Source organism: Neurospora tetraspora, assembly GCF_033439725.1.
Source record: "Neurospora tetraspora strain CBS 560.94 chromosome Unknown B0H65scaffold_2, whole genome shotgun sequence".
NCBI classification, from domain to species: domain Eukaryota; kingdom Fungi; phylum Ascomycota; class Sordariomycetes; order Sordariales; family Sordariaceae; genus Neurospora; species Neurospora tetraspora.
Window position 1 is genome coordinate 3,126,517 of NW_026944384.1, and position 17,421 is coordinate 3,143,937.

Sequence of the window (17,421 nt, forward strand, 5' to 3'; positions counted from 1 at the left end):
CGGGCTGACACTAATGCCGAAAGTTTACTTGCATCTGAGGATCTAGAACATCCCCATGGGGCTAACGACAGAAAGGAGGCTAGATTCAATAGTGCACGAGGCCTCTCGGCGGACCCGATCCCCTTCTGCAGTTCAGCTTCGTGCTAGTTATTCAGCTCATGCAATGTCGGTCAGTTGAGGAAGTGATATGTCTTTTAACTCGAAGCTTAGACACCGAAATGCTCTTGATGATACTCAATGGGTCGGTTGTTTGCCTGATTCGATTATTTAGGCATTGCTTTCTAGCCTCATCCACAGCCGTTACACAACCTGACGAGAGAGGGGGCTGACGACAAGATCAGCTAGCCACAAGTCATGTTTGATTCGCACACTATCGAACTTGGCTTTCAAGATGTTGATATGGTTAGTACTGACAGAAAATATGGGAGAGGAGGGAAGAGGGAAAGGCAGTAAAGCAAATACTACAAAAGCCAGTTCCCGTCTCAAACAACGAAGACTTGCGGGAATCAGATACACCATCCGTCACAATCCTTTTCCCCATCATCCTCTTTTTCAGGCTCCCATAAGCGCCAACCATGGCCCACCTACAAACCGACATCCCCCGAGACATCGACTTCCTCCCCCCCGGCGGCGGCGGCAGCCTTCGCATCGCCTACGCCAAGCATCTCCTGCGAGAATACCTGGAAGAGGAGCACGCCAAGAGACACGGATGGTCCAAAGAAGAAGACCGCGGTCTCAAGCCCATCTTCCGCCATGTCCCGTCGTCCCTAGATGATGTCGAAGAGAGCGATGGTCTTCTTTCTGATGGAGAACCCCCCTTTAAGGGCAAGATCTGCATTGTGGGCGCTGGTGTCGCTGGCTTGTTCACTGCGCTGATGCTCAAGATGAGTGGGATCTATAACTTTGATGTTGTTGAAGCGTCGGATAGAGTTGGTGGAAGGCTCTATACCCATTGGTTCTCAGATAAGAAGAAGCCGGACTCGGAGCATGATTATTATGATATTGGTGCGATGAGGATTCCGGAGATCAAGACTATGCAGTCGTAAGTTATCCGCTTTCACATATTAAATGGCCGTTATTGAGATCGCGCTGGGATCAGGGGCACAATGTGGTTTAGCAGCGGGATACTGACATGTTCAACAGTGCCCTCGACCTCATCAAGTTTCTCAAACTTGGTGACAAGTTGGTGGAATACAACTATACGGAGAAAAGCGAAGGCAAAATTCCAGTTCCACATATGTGGTGGTACAAGAACAAGAAGCCAGAGTGAGTACCAAGTATCGGTGTGCTTTTAGGCCTGCTGAGTTAACATTGAGGACCAAAAGTGGAAGCAAGTTCGACTGTGCGATAAAGAGTGTCATCAAGAGCTTCACTCAGGCTCAAAGCTTTGACATGGCTTTCAAGAAGTACATGGACGGATCCAATGACTACTATTCCACGCGTGCATGGCTCATGCTCCAAGCTTGCCCAAAGTAAGTCTGAACTGCGGAGACAGGATGAACTCACCTTAAGTACTGACCATCGTAACCAGATTGACATATGAGGAGACGGCTATGGGCGAGGCGTCTGATACGTCCACCGGCCTTTTCGACCAGGCTTTCACCGAGACCATCTGCGACTATTGCGACTTCGCCGCGGCCGAGAAGGCTAAGTGGTGGCGTCTCGAAGGTGGCATGAACCAGGTAGCTGAGGAAATGCAAAAGCTCATTGAGAAGCCCGACTGGCCCGTAGAGGGCGCCCCCGGAATCAAGATCACCACTTCACGCCCCGTAACCGCCATGTCAGAAACCGTTGACCGTTCCGCCATCAGCGTAACCACCACCTGCCCGAAGGGGCAGTCACCATCCACAACCGACTACAGCGCCGTCTTCTCCACCACCGCCATGGCCCCCCTCCGGCGCATCGACATCGAAGGCCTGCACCTCCCCGACAAGATCCTGACCGGCATCCGCTCGCTCAGCTACGACCGTGCCACGAAAGTAGCCATCAAGTTTGCCTCGCCATGGTGGACTCTTGTAGGCGGCGTCTCGTCCACGGACCTGCCCATCTCCAACGTCGTCTACCCGTCCTGGAACGACGGACCCGACAAGCCGGCCGTGCTGATGGTCTCGTACTCCTGGGCGCAGGATGCTACTCGCATGGGCGCTTTGGTGCCAGATTACACCAAAACCAAACCCTCCAAAGACGATGAGGTCGTCTCCGTCTGCCTCAACGCTCTAGTCAAGCTCTTCTCCAAAGCCGACCCCAAGACCCTCGCCTCCACCGTCCCTATGCCCATCACGCTCGACTTCCTCCGGTCGCAGTACGTCGACCACCACGCCTTCGCATGGTCTCACGACCCCTTACAGGGAGGCGCCTTTGCGCTCTTCGGACCGGGCCAGTTCAAGGATCTCTACCCGGCTTTCCAGAAGGTGTACTGCAACGGTAAGTTCTTTATGAGCGGCGAGGCGTTGAGCACGCACCATGCGTGGATCAGCGGGGCGGTGGATAGTGCGTATATGAGCTTTTTAACATTTTCGACGGTGTATAAGCTGGAGAGGGAGATGGTGAAGGTCAAGGCGAGTAATTTGGTTGGCGAAAGGGGGGAGAATCCGGAGGAGGTGGATGAGTTTTTGTTGAAGTGGGCGGCGAAGTTGAGTAAGGGGTGTAAAGTCCAGGGTGATAATACTTGGGGCCGTTCACATTTCCAGAATGGCGCTGATGAGGAGAAGGGGGAGCTGGATGAGGATTGGTGTGATTGCTGCTGAGTCTAGCATTGGTGTTAGCTCAACCGGTCAGGTGCTTCGTATGTTGTAGAAGGACGATAGAGGATGGATGGATGAAGCTGAAGTGGCCGTACTGGGAGGAGGGGGGTCTTACGATCTGTACTTAGACACCTCGAGAACCCCCGATGTCAAACTGGTTACGACTGCCAATTTACCATCAATTGACTGTCCCGCCCGACGAAACGTCCAAATGCCTAAACGTCTGAGATATTCGGATTGTCAAAAGATTGTGAATTAACGGTCAATTAGGTACGAAATCTCTCAAAGGTGAAACGTTAGTGCATCTAAACATCAAAAAAACTCGAGGGCTCTAAGAACAGGTCACTAAATTCCGAATTGTCATAGGACCGTTCGCGGACAGATCGAAAGACCCCCCCCCCCCCCCCCCCCCCCTCTCTCTCTCTCCCAGTACGGGTCCGCGGTCACTCTCTTTCCCAGGGTTAGAATAGTGGGGCAGAATTGATGGCTGTCTTTGCCCATGTTGTTATACCGCTTTTTTATATCGTCATGTTAACTGTATAGGCGAGCTCTACCCCTCGATTGATGATTGCAAGTCAATGGTTCGGATAGCGGCAAAGTCGTTCATCTGAAGTGTCAAAAACGAGTTCCTGTTCAGGAAAGTGGTGATGTCATCACTGGCCCCACTTTGCAGCTGGTACCTGGAGCTAACGTCACGATGATCGAGGATGTTCCCCCTTCAGTCTTCGACCGGTGTACATAGTAGGACAGTAATGACGTTGACGAATTCTTCAATGGGAAAGCATCAAAAGTTGACTTGATTCCCTCCTCCAACTTTACTTGTACTTCTTCCTTCCTCTTCACATCTTTCAACTCTCAAAATAATCTCTCGATACCCTTACCAGAGACCAGCACACTAACAGCCACTACCACTTACACCACCAACCACCAAACTAAACACCCAACTCACAACAGAACAAAGCACACCAAAAATGCAATCCATCCTCCAAAAAGCCACCGGCATCGGCCCCAAGCCCGTCCAGCCCACCGACCTCAACGGCCGCGTGGCCGTCGTAACCGGCGGCGCCTTCGGCATCGGCTTCGAAGTCTCTCGGGCCCTCGCCAACGCCGGCTGCCGAGTAATCATGGTGAACCGCAAAGAAGAGCAAGGCGAGGACGCCAAAGCGACCATCATCGCCGAATCTCCCGGCGCCGTCGTCGAATGGCGCGAATGCGACATGGGCAACCTCTCACAGGTTCGCTCCGTCTTCTCGGAACTGCGCGAGCAGCTCGACCGGTTGGATTTCCTGGTATTGTCGGCGGGCATCAACACGAACCAGTACGGCCTGGACGCGGACGGGATTGATCGGCACTTTGGGGTGAACTATCTGGGGCAGTATTATGTGGTGAATCAGCTGTATCCGGTCCTCCGCAAAACGAGCAAGTTGCCGAATACGCCGGCGCCGAGGGTGGTGTTTGAGGCGAGCGAGATGCATCGGGCGGCGCCGAGCGCTGTGCATTTTGCTAGTCTGGACGAGATCAATAACCCGGAGCTGGGACCGACGGAGCTGTATGGCCGGACGAAGTTGGCGCTGATTCTGTTTGCCAAGTACGGGCTGGCGGAGAAGGTGATTAAGAAGAATGGGGACAATATCTATTCGGTTTCGGTGCATCCTGGTGCTGTAAGTTCCTCACTCCTCTTCCCTCGATCGCCGAGGACTTTTTTTTTTTTTTTTCTTTGGTTTCGTCTTGCTAACGTAGGTTAAAAACAGGTCAATACCGCCATGCAGCAACAATGGAAGGACGCCTACCCCGGCATCACCGGCAAGCTTCTCACATGGTCCATGCTGGCCTTTGGCCGTGACGTGAAGCAGGGTTCTTACAGTGCCTTGTGGGCGCTTACTGACCCCAAGATCGAGGAGCAGAACCTGAACGGGTGGTACTTCAGCGACCCCGACCAGCCTGGCAAGGAGACTTCCCAGGCTTCCGACCCCGTTCTGGGTCAGGCTCTCTGGGACCTGAGCGAGCGCATCATCAAGGATAAGCTTGGCGAGGATGCTTTGGTTGACTGGTACTCTGCCTAGAGTACACGTCAAAGGGGGGGTGAATAATGATCTGTTTTTGTAACGACGACATGACCTAGAAAGACCTGACTTGACTTGATAGCAAGCAAACAAGCATTTTACTTTACAGCATTTTAGCTTTTTGCCGTCTTGGTGATCACCACGCCTTGATAGGAAATGACCGACCCTATTATATTCAGTGCAGTGATGATATTCACCTCACCTTCCTTAGGCATCAAGCATACAGGTATCACTTGCAAGGAACAGTCTGGCAGTCAAGATTCATCTCTCGGGGTGTCTGAACATGGGATGAAGTGAAACACCTTGGGCCGGCTCAAGTCTTTCATAGAAGCAGTCTTCACACGTGATGTCAAATATGTGTTTTTTTTTTATTCTTTGTGTTGTACTACGTGAAGTTGACGTGCGTTTGCAAACATCAGATATAAAGTCTAGCATTATTTAAATCAATCAAGTTCTTCCCACCCAAGACTTTTCCGTCAGTGTCCATATGACATGTCTCTTGTGTAACCTCTCGCAAAGCCTATCCTCCATAACTCCATGCCTAAATGTGCAAACCATGTCGTCGTAATCATCATGGCAAACTTCGAACGAATCCCAACCGATTAGGACTCCGTCTTGGTCTCGGACCCCGTCTTGGTTTCGGACCCCGTCTTGGTTTCGGACTCCGTCTTGGTTTCGGGCTCCATCTTGGTCTCGGACATGAGTCTTTCGTTCTTGTCCGCGATCGACTGGATCGTAGCGGCAGTCGAGCCCTTTGGGGGGCGGTGACCGAGGAGACGTGCCTATATGGAAGAACAAATCGGTCAGAATTGCTGCCGCAGCGGTGATGATATGGTAGGGGATCATCAAAGAAACAAAAGATACACACCTCGGCGCTCTCAACAGCAGCGGCATCCTCCTTGGTAATCTCGTTGACGGGCTTGTGAGACACCTCGCTGGCCACCTCAATAAAGTGCTCCTGCTTGGCCTTCAAGCTCTGGGCCGTCGCGGCAACTCCGCCGGCGATAGGTCCACGACCGTCCGTCAGCTCGGCCTCCGTCTTGGCGATCTTCGAGACCTCGTCCGTGGTGATGGGGTGGCCCTCAACAGCACGCTGCTGGAGCTCCTCACGGGAGGGAAGTTGCTGCTGGTCCGTGGTGCTCATGGTGCTGTCTGGTGCTTCTTCGCTGCTGTAGCCGTAGCTGGTTGTGCGGGTGAAGCTGCTGTGTTGTTGTTGGCTGGCGTCACATTCACTTTCGTTGTCGGTGTCTGTGAAGTCTTCTGCGTCGAGTGTAGGTCTGTGTTGCAGTGCTGGGGTTGCGAGAAAGTGGTGGAGGAGGATTGGAAGTTGCTTGAGTGGTGGGAGCTGATCGGCTTATTTAATTTGGTGGTTCTGGCCTCGCTGAGTGGCACAGAGGGGCTCTTTCCATCTCACGAAGTGGACAAACGGGTGGGTTGGCCGGTTGGAGCCGTTGAGGTTCCCAAACAGTTGCGCTAACAAGTTTGGCGGACAGTTTGCGCGGTGTTTGTTAGTGGATAACAGTGACCAACGGTCCACAACCAAACTGTTTGGAGACTTCCTTCCCTTTTTAAGGGGATGATGACGTTTGAATCGGCGATGAGTATCCGTATCTGATGCGATTGCCCTTGGCTGCGGGGATTTCCTCGAAGCTGTTGAGCCACTGATTGCAGTCGTTTGTTGATCACTTTCCCTGCCGGTCTCCAAGTTCGGATGGCGACTTTCCCAAACCCAACATAACACGCAATCCGTCACTGAATATCACCACACATCTTATCAAACGAGAAAGGAACGGACCGGAGCTTAAACCCCGGATGTTTCATACCACAGACAGATAACGGGAAGGCGCCGTAGGCAGTGAAACCGCGGCCCCGAATGTTCTGCTCCGTGCCGTGTAAGCCGGGAAAGGGGGGGTGGGGTCTTGGCATTCCGATTTACATCATTCCCGCCGTGTGGGATGCAAGAACAATCACTGCCATCCGACACGCACCTGCGTGTCTTCTTTCACCAAGATTGCATTCATTTGAGTAGGTCTAGGTGTAACGACCATGACATAATGCCTTTATGGTGTTGTTGACTTCTCCTTGTGCCTTGCAAACCTCCTTGACTTTCTTAGACTCCTTACCCTCCCAGGTCCAGGACGAACATTGTTGAGTATCAAGAATGTTTTAGTCGATGGACTCTCCAAGATCATGCAGCTTCTTGCGATCCTTCTCCTTGGCCTTCTCCGACACGTTGGGGTTATTGATTGCTGCCTTCAGTCCGCGGATGCTATGCGAAACATACTTGTCAGTTCTGAGTTTGTTTGTTGGGTCCATGATGTCAACCGCAATGGGGGGATGGGGACTAACACATTTCCTCTGTCCTTTCCCTCAAGATTTCCAGATGTGGATGACTCGGTTTTGGAGCTGGTGGAAGCATTATGAGATCCCGTCGACTTGCTACGACCCTTCTTGGCAGTAGAGTGAACTTCCTCCTCTGCGATATTTGCGGTAGACTCCTCAGGCATGTGAGTTCCGAACTCGCTTTCCAAAATCTCGCGATCGCGCTGCTTGGCCTGCTCGGACACGCGCGGGTTGTTGATGGCCGCCTTGAGGCCGCGCTCACGGTTTCCAGGGTCCATCGTTGTTAAGTGATAGGCGGTAGTAGCTATCGATCTGGTGTACAAAAGTGGAAAGGGCTTCAGGTCGATGGGGAAACGGCTGCGGAGCATTGGATGGCAGCGATGATGAATCGGACCGTCCTGTCTTTGTAGTCAAGAGCTGCTTTGGTGGAAGATGCAGGAGCAAACAGGATTATGCGCGCACTCTGGCACTTCTTGGTTCTTTCAAGCACTTCCCATGCAGGGCCTTTTTTCCATACCTATCATATGTGGTCTTCCGCAGTGACGGGCGTTTGACGTTATGCTCCGCTCGCTTTCTGGAGAAGAAGCTCCGTGCTTGCGCGGGGGCAATGCAACAACTTGACATCACATGCCTGTCAAATGTCTAAAGAACATCAGATGGCAACTTAAAAATACTCCCCGACACCCCATCATAAAGTAAGTCTCCGTTAAAGAATTTTTAAAGCCTTGGGAAGCCCGTTTCCAGTGTGGTCTGCTTCATCAACTTCCCGATTCATCTTTGTCATATTGTTCCGACATGTACCCCTTCCCAAAGCCAGGGAAGAAAACCACATCCAACTTGTTCTTTACAGTTCGCTGTGCAGATGCTGGTGTTTTCCAGAATCCTGTCTTTCTCACAACCCGAAAGGCCATGTCTCATCAAACTCAAGTGGCCCAGGAGGTTGATGAACCTCCAACGCACCCACCTCTTCCGTCTCATCAAAGTAAACAATACCATCAAGCTGCTCAGGCAACACGGCAAACGAGTAATGTGACTGTCGCTCCGTCGCGGGAGCATAGATGACTCCAATGAACCTCTCCAGTCTTTTCTCCATCAAAGCTTCCCTCAACGCCTTATCGCAGTGCTTTGTCCTCAGGTCCAGCACAAAGTTTTTAATACCGGTATCATGCATCAGCCTCTCATAACTGTTGGGCAAGGCTGGTTTGACATGCATAACACTCATGTCTCCGTCCCAACGTTTGGCGGCGGCAACCTTGCCCGTGTATCCCAAGCAGCCGATGCTGAGAGCCTTCTTACCATAAGCCTCCCTGCACAGCTGTCCCACGTTGATTTCATCGGCAGACCAGCCCATGCTCGTAGCGCGGGCATCTCCAATGTGGCTGTTGTGCGCCCACACAATTGCCTTTGAGTGGGAGCCGCGATGGTCGAGGGTGCGCTGGAGGGTTTGGAACATGTGTGTATCGCGGAGATTCCAGGATTCATCGCGTGCGTAATACATGGCTCTGTAATAGTGTTCCGCATCTGATGAGAGTCAAGTTAGTAACGAATTTCCTGCTATCTGGTGCTCGTGCCCCGGGAGAAACCGACCTTTTACCAATCTCGCATTCTGCTCTGCTCCATGAAACTCGTCTCCATCCCACTTTATCCGTTCATACTCGAGCCTTTTACTCAGCAAGTTCTGCAGCACCTGTACCACATCATCCTCATAACCTTTGAACCCCTTGCCCGAGGACACCAGCGTCTCCAGCCCGTATTCGTGTGGATCTTCCGACCATTCGTGCAGTCTCCAATAGCTCTGTCTTGCCTTCTCCGCCATATCCTTATCCACATGTTCCAGATAGTTAATGACGGCGCGCATAGACGTGCCCATGCTGTACAGATCCAGTCCGTAGAATCCAACAGCCTCCTTCTTCGCGTCTTTCCCTTTGTTCCAACACCTCAGCCACTCGACAAAGTCGTGCGTTTCCTTGTTCCGCCACATCCATCGCGGGAACCGCATGAAGCTCAGTTCTCTCCCTGCGTGCCGCGCTTCGGCTTCGGACTCGATGGTCGCTGGTGGGCCTGGCCCTGGGCGCCGACGGACATACCGGTCGATGGACTCAGCGTCGGGCCAATCGGCTTCGCAGGCGACTATAGTGTAGCCATGGTGTTCGATCATGTAGCGTGTCAGCGCGGCGCGGAAGGCGTAGAACTCGGAGGTGCCGTGGGACGAATCGCCGATTAGCAGGACCTTGGCGGAGCTGAAGGAGTCGAAGTATCGCAAGATGTCCTTGTTGGGGTCGGCTAGGGCTTCGGGCAGTGAGGGAAAAGGATGGACATGGCTTCGGAGAAGCTCGATCGGTGATGCGGGAGGCTGAGGTGTCGACTGTCTGGAGAAGTGTAGGGGAGTATGGCTTCGGCTGAGGCTTTCAACCCCGTCTAGGTGAAGGTGCGCGGCGGCGCTGTCAGTGATGGAGGACATCCTGTCCCTGAATTTGTGCATTCTTTGATGTTTAGGTGAAGATGGGATGTGACGATAAGATAATTGTCTGTATAGGGAGATGGTTGTTCGGGAACACCTTGGAGCACGTAGAGGTGGCGAATGGGAAATTCTCAAGGAATTCATTTCATTGTCCTTCAAGTAAGGGCAAAACTGTCCACCTGACTAACTACGGATGAGAAGGTATCCCCTAGTGTTAGTCCCAGGATATCCTGTCCTTGACCTAATTTACCATCGAAGGACTTGCCAGTGCGTTACGCTCCTTCCATCGCGAACCGCGGCGGGGAAGTTCTTATAACTTGGTACGGCAGTATGAACGCCAAACTGTATTTTTCCCCACTTTGCACCTGGCAGCTCCGCTACTTGCACCCCTTCCCCCAAGCAACCAACCTGCAGCCTCAGGTCTTCGAAGTCATTTTCCCTCCTTTGCTAAGGTCTCAGAAGTTTTTCCATCTATCCTTTTCCAAAGTCATAGAGGTCTTCCAGACTTCCTCTTTTCATTACATCAAAGGGTTGCATTTGATCTACGGTATTGAGAAGTAACTTCGGAAAGACTATTCAATTGGAAGTGCAAACTGGGAATGATGGTTTAGAATTGGAGTTCAAAAGCACGAACCCTTTGGAGTTTACTTTAGTTGGACTTTAGAACTCACTTGGTTCATTCTAAATTGGAGATTGGAACTGAAGTTAGCTTTGACCGAGTTTCTCCAATTTTAAATTGGGGACCAACATTTTATACTGAACGATCTTTCCGGAAGCTGCTCTTCAACACCGTAGACCAAATGTAACCATTTGATGTACTAAGAAAAGGCGATTCGAAAGACCTTTGAGACAAAGACTTTGAGTCCTTAGTTCTTAGCCGATAACGAGGTCCGAGGAATCGAGGATTGAAAGACTTCCGAGTGACCATTTCTAAGGGAGTGAGCGTAACCACTGATAGATGTTCCCAGGTGCAGGGTGGGGAAAAATACAGTTTGGCGTTCATACTGCCGTACTTGGGACGATGAGAAGCAAATGACCTCACTCACTCAACACCTCGTGACAGTAGCTGAGGCTTATACACCGAGCCCTGTCTCGTCCCCGACCGTGACAGGAAAAAAGACACACATCTCCCTTTTTCCAATCCATTGTGTCTGCCTCTCCCTTCCATTCTTCCAAGAGCTAGACAAACGTATTTGGCCCTAATATGGCGCGAATTTACCACATAGACAAGGGAGGAAGTCATCGGTTGCCTGCCGCGTTGGAGGCGTCGATAATTTATCTGAAGACTTCGACATGATAGGAAGGAAAGGAAAGATGTTGATGGGACCTTCATCCAGACTCCAGAGTCTCGGGTACGGAACCTGTCAGAAAGTACAAAGTGGGTTAATGAAAGATGTGTGTGATATCGTTACATTGATGGATGAAGCTCGTGATCCTTGTCCTAGTCCTTCTGGTGGTCACTAGGGTTTAAGTACAAGAACTAGGGGTTATAGGAGGTTATCTTCATGCAATAAATCATCAAACAACCCAGATATCGTACCATGAGGTTATTCCTGCACATATACAAATATTACATGTATGAGGTTATACAGACAGAGACGCACATACAAGACCAGAAGTCTGGCCATCCTGGCATCAAATCTGACAGAACCTGTCCACCTGAGCCACCTTGGCCAGCAAGGTTCTCACGCCCAAAACTAGGTATCATGCAACGTTCTTTCCCAATTCCAATGTCAACCCGAGGGAAGTCGAGAAAGCGTAAAAAATGAACTCCGACCTTTTACTTCACAAGGTAAGAGCGACCATTGCAAAGTACGAGTTGTTCTTTCCGTTGATTATGCAGGCACTGCTGTCTGCATATGACATCATGGATCCTTATCAGTCGCCGGTCATACCCTGATAAGGCCTCCCCAATTTCGCTCGACGGGTTGGAGGAACACGACGACACAAACATTTGCACTACTGAACTACATTTCTAACACCGTTCTGATTATCCTATTGAATTTGGACTTTTTTTTGCTTCGCAAAGTGCAGTCATGAAGTTGGCGTTTGGTCTTGTTACCTTTGGCCTGCTTGCTAGGTTGGGCCATGCTGCGAACTTGGTCAAGTTCCCGGACCAACATGTTTTAGCTGGTAAGCCCGTCAATGGAGACCAGCCAGCAACAAAGTTTACCAAAGGAGTCAGAAAGGAGTAAGTGCTTTAGACAATTCGGCCTTTGCTTGAACATAAGCTGTTCAGTCTTAACCCGTCTGACTCGCACCTCGCAGATTGAAGAAAGCAGAGATCATCCCAACTGGTGAGTCGGATCATCGTCGAGAAAACCGGAGTGACCTCGCAATTAACGATCGCCAACACAGTTATCGATGACTTCGTTCCCACCTTGGACTTGGAAGCCAATTGGTCCGATCACAACCAAGCATCTCTGGGCAACACTCTTAAGCCGGAAGACCTTCAAGATACCCCCTCTGTTCTACTCAGGGACCCGTTATCGTCTACAGCTTGCCGTCTTCGCTCTAGCACAAGTCTCGTGATTGTCATTACCGATCCCGATGCCCCATCACGAGATGACCCTAAGTGGTCCGAGTTCTGCCACTGGATTGCTGTTGGACCGCTCGTAACGGAGGATTGTCCCATCATGGACGAACAAACCGAAACCCAGGGATGTTGTTTGTCCGTTTCCCTCGGGACCTTGGAGGATATCGTGTCTTACACACCCCCGGCTCCGCCCGAAAAGACCGGAAAGCACAGATATGTTATCTTGGCCCTCGCGCCGTTCAATGGAACAAGCGAGAAGCTGCACTTGTCGAAGCCCAAGGAGAGAAAGCGCTGGGGACACGATGAAGTGGTGAACGGCAAGACGCATGGTGTAAGAGATTGGGCGGTTGAGAATGGACTAGTACCCTTTGGTAAGTCAGAACACAATCGGAGAGGCTCATGGAGTTTCTCGGGCTAACATAAAGTATCACAGCGGCGAACTTCATCTATGCGCAGAACGAGAAACAGTGATATCAATGAACAATTGTTCAATCATGTGGGTGGTCTGGGTTTTGTGGACATGCAGATCATGTTGCTGGGCGTGGAAGAAGACAAAGAGACAGATCAGCAAAAAAATGAGACTGTTAGACGTACAAACGCGACCATGGAACCTATACCTACCTAAACAACAATGTCAATTCACCGGAAGCCCTGGCTGGGTCCAGGGACACATATTATCATCACCGCAATGTTACGGACACGGGCTTCCACGATGAAGAAACCTGGGCGGCTATAGCAAGTCAGGGTGCCCGGGCTATTGCGAAAGGCTCACAGGTTCAAAAGGTAGCAAACGGGTGACGATCCAATTTCCTTACCCAACTGATGTCTCTTCCCGCAACAACTGAGAAGCGTGAGACCCAAAAGTGCACTCAGATACTGTTAGCTAGGACGTCATGCATATGTATCAATATGCTGGATGGATGAAGACGAGGAACTTCAGGAAGTAGTCACTAAAATGTGAGGGTTAAAAGAAACACAAAAAAAGTCGCTCGAAGCCGCCCGAAGGAAGCACAGGTTCGAACTAACCGCTTCTACAAGGAGAGGTTAAGCCAGACAGATGTGGCGCCCCATCTGACGACTAAACCATCGTCCCCACGGTGGTCTGATGACAGTACTTCCAAACACATCCCTTAAATAGTAGGTATAGACGCAGTAACTACCAGACTCGATCATGGCTTGCCCAGTACGAAACATTATGAATCTATACGCAGATAAGTGCAGGGTTAACTACAAACACCAATACCTCGCTGTAAACATCTCGGAACATCAGGATGAGCCTCTAAGTAAGTAAACAATCCCGATCAATTGTAAATCGACCACTCGTAGCATCTCCTTGTGCTTCTTTTACATCCCCCTCCAATCTCCATGATTCTGCTTTTTGCGGTGATATATTCTACTTACACATCTGTTGTGAGATGTGATGACTCGTTTAGAAGCCTTTTTACGCCGCCTAAACCATTCACAGTTGACTCCTCTCAATGTCGATATTATGTTGAGGAGATCAGCAACAGGACCCTGTTATATGTCTCCTCAAAACTCTGGGATGACCATGGCTTCGAAAACATACTACAAGCTTCTCCGGCTCCATGACCTCTCTCGTCCGGAGTCTAGAGTCTGATCGACTCTCATAGCCGCGGGATATATGAACCCAACGACGGGTGCATCAAAGCACGAGATCATATGCACCATCCTTCTCCTCCAGAACACGACCAAAGTGTTCGTCACGAACTATGCGTCTCACTAAACAGCACGACCAGCTTGCCCCTAAGCCCGGCTATGTATACCGCTTTGACTCCACCATCCCCCTTCAACGATATTACTTCGTCAGCAAGCTAGGTCACGGAGTCCAAAGTCATGCTCAGCTCGTCCAGGACAGAGAGACAGGCCTAAAGGTGGTTCAAAAAGTGGACAGGAAACTATGTCCCTCCACTCTCGACCACCACGAGCCAGCCGAGATCAGCGTCCTACGCCGTCTCATCAGTTCCCACAACCGTCTCGCCAACTTCCAGCCAAGATGGATCACCCTTCTTACTTATGAGCAAGTCGTTGCTTACCAGGAAACCGAAAAATCAGGTACTCATTTGAGCTATCAAGTGAGTTACTGGAAGTTCTGCAACGGTGGAACCCTCTATGGCTTGGTAAACCCTTACATCATGGAACAAAGACCGTGGCTAGCACGCAGTCAAAACGGTACGGCCCCTCAAGCTCCATTGCCTTATAAACTTCCCATTTCCCTAGTTGCGCGCGCTATCCGTCACATATGTGAGACGTTGGAGGTCATGTACCAAGGAGGCAACGAAGCCGTCTACCACTGCGACCTGCACGCCAGCAACATCTTCCTTCACTGGACCAAGGAAGACCCTCTCCCGGAGTTTTACATTGGGGACTTTGGTATGGCTCGAACCGCAAGCCAGGACTCCAAGAAATTCGTCCCTAGAAATGGGATACCGTTCGATAGTAACCAGGCAAAGGAAACCAAGCCGCCAGGAACTGCTGCCACAGAGGGGTCTCGTCGTCGTCGTCGATGGGATTTCGTCATGAATCACGAGTGCAACCTGACCACGTTCTTTAGTTGCATGTGGAGGATCGCAGCCACCAGAACGGCAGCGGACACCTGCATTGGCACATGCAGTGTTCGATTACCGGTTCCGCGACCTCAAGCGCCGCAACGGAGAGGTTTGGTGAAGCAGATCGCTCAGCAGAAGAACCAACCGACGCCGCAGAGGCATCATAGACACAACAAAGCGAACGCCGCCCCCAACCCCAGCCCCAAAATATGCAATGGAGGACCTTCTCAGTCCTGCTGGACATTTGGGCCAAATCCCGAACGTGGTGGCATCGCAGGTACATGTAGTGCAAAAGCCAGCCACGCCCGACTCCTCCTGCTCGAGCTTGTTGAAGAGCTCGAAACCCTGAACGAGTTTGATCAACTAGATGCTGTACTCCATCCGCACCTGCGTCCACCCTCCCTAGCTCGTATCATCCAAATCGCAGGGCATTTGGAGGAGGAGGCTTTGCAATGGGAGCAACATACACGCGCGTTCAAAGAGTTTGTGAAGGAGAAGAAAGAGAAGGCGCTGTTCCAGGAGTTTGAAACTGCCCCGTTTGTGTTTAGGCGCGATGGGCCGGAGGCGAAGGAGATACTTAGGAAAGCGTTGAAGCTGCCAAAGAGAAATCCTTATGGGGTTTACCGTGGGAAGTTGGATGAGCCGGAGAGTCTTGAGGAGGTTTGGGGGAGGGAAAATGTGGCTGGGCCGTGGAGGGTTGTGGAGGTTAGGGGGTAGGAGGTGGAGGAGAAGGTGTGAGTGGCCGGCAAGGGGGGGAAAGATGTCGTGATCACGGCTGTTGAAAGAATCTGGTGTATTTATAGTTCTCTAATGCTTTGTCGAACTTAATATGTAAACGAGACGAACTTGAGATGATCTAATTAATACCTGGTGATAATCCGGGTTGGAGCTGTCCCCTAATGCTCAACAAAAACAGTCCACGACCTGTCGGTATGATGTCGTTCCAACTCAAATTCTGCCAATTGTCCTCGATAAAAAGTCTAAGGAGATGTCGTCGTTCTACCGATATTGTATCTGACATGCCCCCGGACGCATGGACTCAGAAAGATAAGAACCTGGAGGTGACGGCCTTCTCACTCTTGGGTGCCTACCATTCCACGTAGACCGAAGGTGTCCGTAACCCCTCAATAATGGTAAACCTGGTGTAATCGTGCCGGCCGTTCGTCTCCGCGTACGCTTTATGGTGACTTTGATCGCGGTACTTGTTCTTCCTCTCCAGACACTCAAGGCTTCAGAGCGTACATGCGCACCGGAAGAAGCTTCATAGTCCTCGTCTGGGGGAAGCCCTTTTGGAACTCGGCCTTGACAACCTTCAACCCAGCCTTTTGGAAGACTTTCTGGAATGTCGCCTCGCCTCTGTTGTCATTGTTCACATTGCGTTAGTCGTCAGCCACCCAAAAACAAGAACGCGTTCCATCACCCCGGGCCCAGGCCCGGGCAAAAAGACTTACCTCGTAACACTACTATCCTCCTGATCAAACTCATCATTCCCCAACACCGTCGTGTTCTCCTTGATCACAATCAACCCATCCTCGCTCAACGCGCTCTTGCACCTCTGCAAATACGCCACCAACTGCTCATCCGTCAAATGTCCCACGCACCACTGCGTCCACACCAAATCATACTTATTCTCTCCTTCCCCCACCTCAGGCACCCACTCCTCCAACCCCATCACATACACCCTCCCCACACCCTTTTTCCCCTGCAACTTGGCCGTAAACTTGGCAATCGGCTCAACCACATCCACTTTCCCTCCCTTCTCCTCATCAAGTAGTTCAGTCAACAACCCCTCCGTGATCCTGCCCACGCCCGCCCCGCCCTCTAAGATGCGCTTGCACCTGCGCAGGCCTGACTTGGAACCGATGCCGAACTTGGCGAGGAAATTGCGAGAGCCCTGCAGGTCGATCTTGGAGGTGTTGGCGAAGCCGGCGAAGCTCGGGATCCCGCCCAGCATGCCGTTCTCGTCGGCGCTGACGGATTCCCAGTAGGCGAGGCCGTGTTCTTTAGAGATGGAGGCGTCGGCGGGGGTTCTGGCGCCGGGGGTGGAGGAGGAGGAGGGGGAGAGCTGGGTGAAGTCGTTGTCGTTTGCGTCCGACATTGTGGATGGATCTCTTTTTTTTTCTTTGTATGATTGAAGGGTGCCTGCTTGTCTTTGGGTGTTTGGGTTTGGGGTTTGTGAGTCTGGTTTTGCTTTTTTTTGGATTGGTTGCTTGAGACACTTTGTGTGATTTTCTCTTGATGGCAGTTGTTGTTTGGAAAGGATTGAGATAAAGCCGTAAGTGGTTGGAAATGGTTCGTTCGTGTGTTAAATAGCGAGGTTTGAGATTTGAGGTTGTTGGTTGTCGGTTGTTGGTTGTTGGTTGTGATGAGTTTCAGGCTGTGATTAATTCTGCATGGGTGAATTTTGTGCAATCGGCGTCACGTGGGACCCTCGGAACGTACCTTCTGTTGGGTTGTTTAACAGTGATTAACCGTCACAACTTCCCCAGATTCCTTTCTTCTATTGATATTGCTGCATCACAATCCCTTGTGATTGCCAAAAACGTTCAATGGCTGCCGGTGAAGAACAACAGAAAGATCGAACCTGCAGCTTCACGTTGAACGATTCTCAACCCTAACCCTCACTCGTCCCGTGTAAGTCAAGGGTCTGTGATGTACTTGGGGGAGCGTGTGATCCAGGGATCATGATTGAGGTCTTTTTTTTTTT

General features: G+C 51.1%; 8 protein-coding genes across 8 annotated transcripts; 4 read left to right on the forward strand and 4 right to left on the reverse strand.

Moving 5' to 3' along the window:
* The first annotated feature begins 361 nt into the window (after positions 1-361).
* Positions 362-3,124, forward strand: B0H65DRAFT_108720 (uncharacterized protein). The gene is made up of 4 exons (XM_062820535.1): positions 362-1,042; positions 1,144-1,266; positions 1,326-1,472; positions 1,532-3,124. Exons 1-4 carry the CDS (start codon positions 576-578, stop codon positions 2,745-2,747), a joined length of 1,953 nt encoding a protein of 650 aa, XP_062684434.1. The 5' UTR covers positions 362-575; the 3' UTR covers positions 2,748-3,124.
* Positions 3,125-3,473: 349 nt separating this feature from the next.
* On the forward strand, positions 3,474-5,138 carry B0H65DRAFT_456975 (uncharacterized protein). The gene is made up of 2 exons (XM_062826331.1): positions 3,474-4,405; positions 4,496-5,138. Exons 1-2 carry the CDS (start codon positions 3,716-3,718, stop codon positions 4,805-4,807), a joined length of 1,002 nt encoding a protein of 333 aa, XP_062684435.1. The 5' UTR covers positions 3,474-3,715; the 3' UTR covers positions 4,808-5,138.
* A 17-nt stretch (positions 5,139-5,155) lies between these two features.
* Positions 5,156-6,420, reverse strand: B0H65DRAFT_108749 (seed maturation protein-domain-containing protein). Its single transcript, XM_062820536.1, has 2 exons — positions 5,676-6,420; positions 5,156-5,589 (listed from the first exon to the last, which is right to left on the reverse strand). The coding sequence occupies exons 1-2, from the start codon at positions 5,949-5,951 to the stop codon at positions 5,410-5,412; spliced, it is 456 nt and encodes a 151-aa protein (XP_062684436.1). The 5' UTR covers positions 5,952-6,420; the 3' UTR covers positions 5,156-5,409.
* A 553-nt stretch (positions 6,421-6,973) lies between these two features.
* On the reverse strand, positions 6,974-7,428 carry B0H65DRAFT_418460 (uncharacterized protein; the record flags this gene model as incomplete). The annotated part of the gene is made up of 2 exons (XM_062824145.1): positions 6,974-7,100; positions 7,133-7,428. 2 exons carry the CDS (start codon positions 7,426-7,428, stop codon positions 6,974-6,976), a joined length of 423 nt encoding a protein of 140 aa, XP_062684437.1.
* Positions 7,429-8,042: 614 nt separating this feature from the next.
* On the reverse strand, positions 8,043-9,611 carry B0H65DRAFT_419534 (erythromycin esterase-domain-containing protein; the record flags this gene model as incomplete). The annotated part of the gene is made up of 2 exons (XM_062824217.1): positions 8,043-8,671; positions 8,738-9,611. The coding sequence occupies 2 exons, from the start codon at positions 9,609-9,611 to the stop codon at positions 8,043-8,045; spliced, it is 1,503 nt and encodes a 500-aa protein (XP_062684438.1).
* Positions 9,612-11,647: 2,036 nt separating this feature from the next.
* B0H65DRAFT_546199 (phosphatidylethanolamine-binding protein) lies at positions 11,648-12,618 on the forward strand (the record flags this gene model as incomplete). The annotated part of the gene is made up of 4 exons (XM_062829432.1): positions 11,648-11,802; positions 11,880-11,908; positions 11,970-12,518; positions 12,581-12,618. 4 exons carry the CDS (start codon positions 11,648-11,650, stop codon positions 12,616-12,618), a joined length of 771 nt encoding a protein of 256 aa, XP_062684439.1.
* A 1,259-nt stretch (positions 12,619-13,877) lies between these two features.
* On the forward strand, positions 13,878-15,481 carry B0H65DRAFT_556029 (uncharacterized protein; the record flags this gene model as incomplete). The annotated part of the gene is made up of 1 exon (XM_062830043.1): positions 13,878-15,481. The coding sequence occupies one exon, from the start codon at positions 13,878-13,880 to the stop codon at positions 15,429-15,431; it is 1,554 nt and encodes a 517-aa protein (XP_062684440.1). The 3' UTR covers positions 15,432-15,481.
* Positions 15,482-17,075, reverse strand: B0H65DRAFT_586443 (alpha-N-methyltransferase NTM1). Its single transcript, XM_062830952.1, has 2 exons — positions 16,166-17,075; positions 15,482-16,070 (listed from the first exon to the last, which is right to left on the reverse strand). The coding sequence occupies exons 1-2, from the start codon at positions 16,810-16,812 to the stop codon at positions 15,938-15,940; spliced, it is 780 nt and encodes a 259-aa protein (XP_062684441.1). The 5' UTR covers positions 16,813-17,075; the 3' UTR covers positions 15,482-15,937.
* Positions 17,076-17,421: the final 346 nt, after the last annotated feature.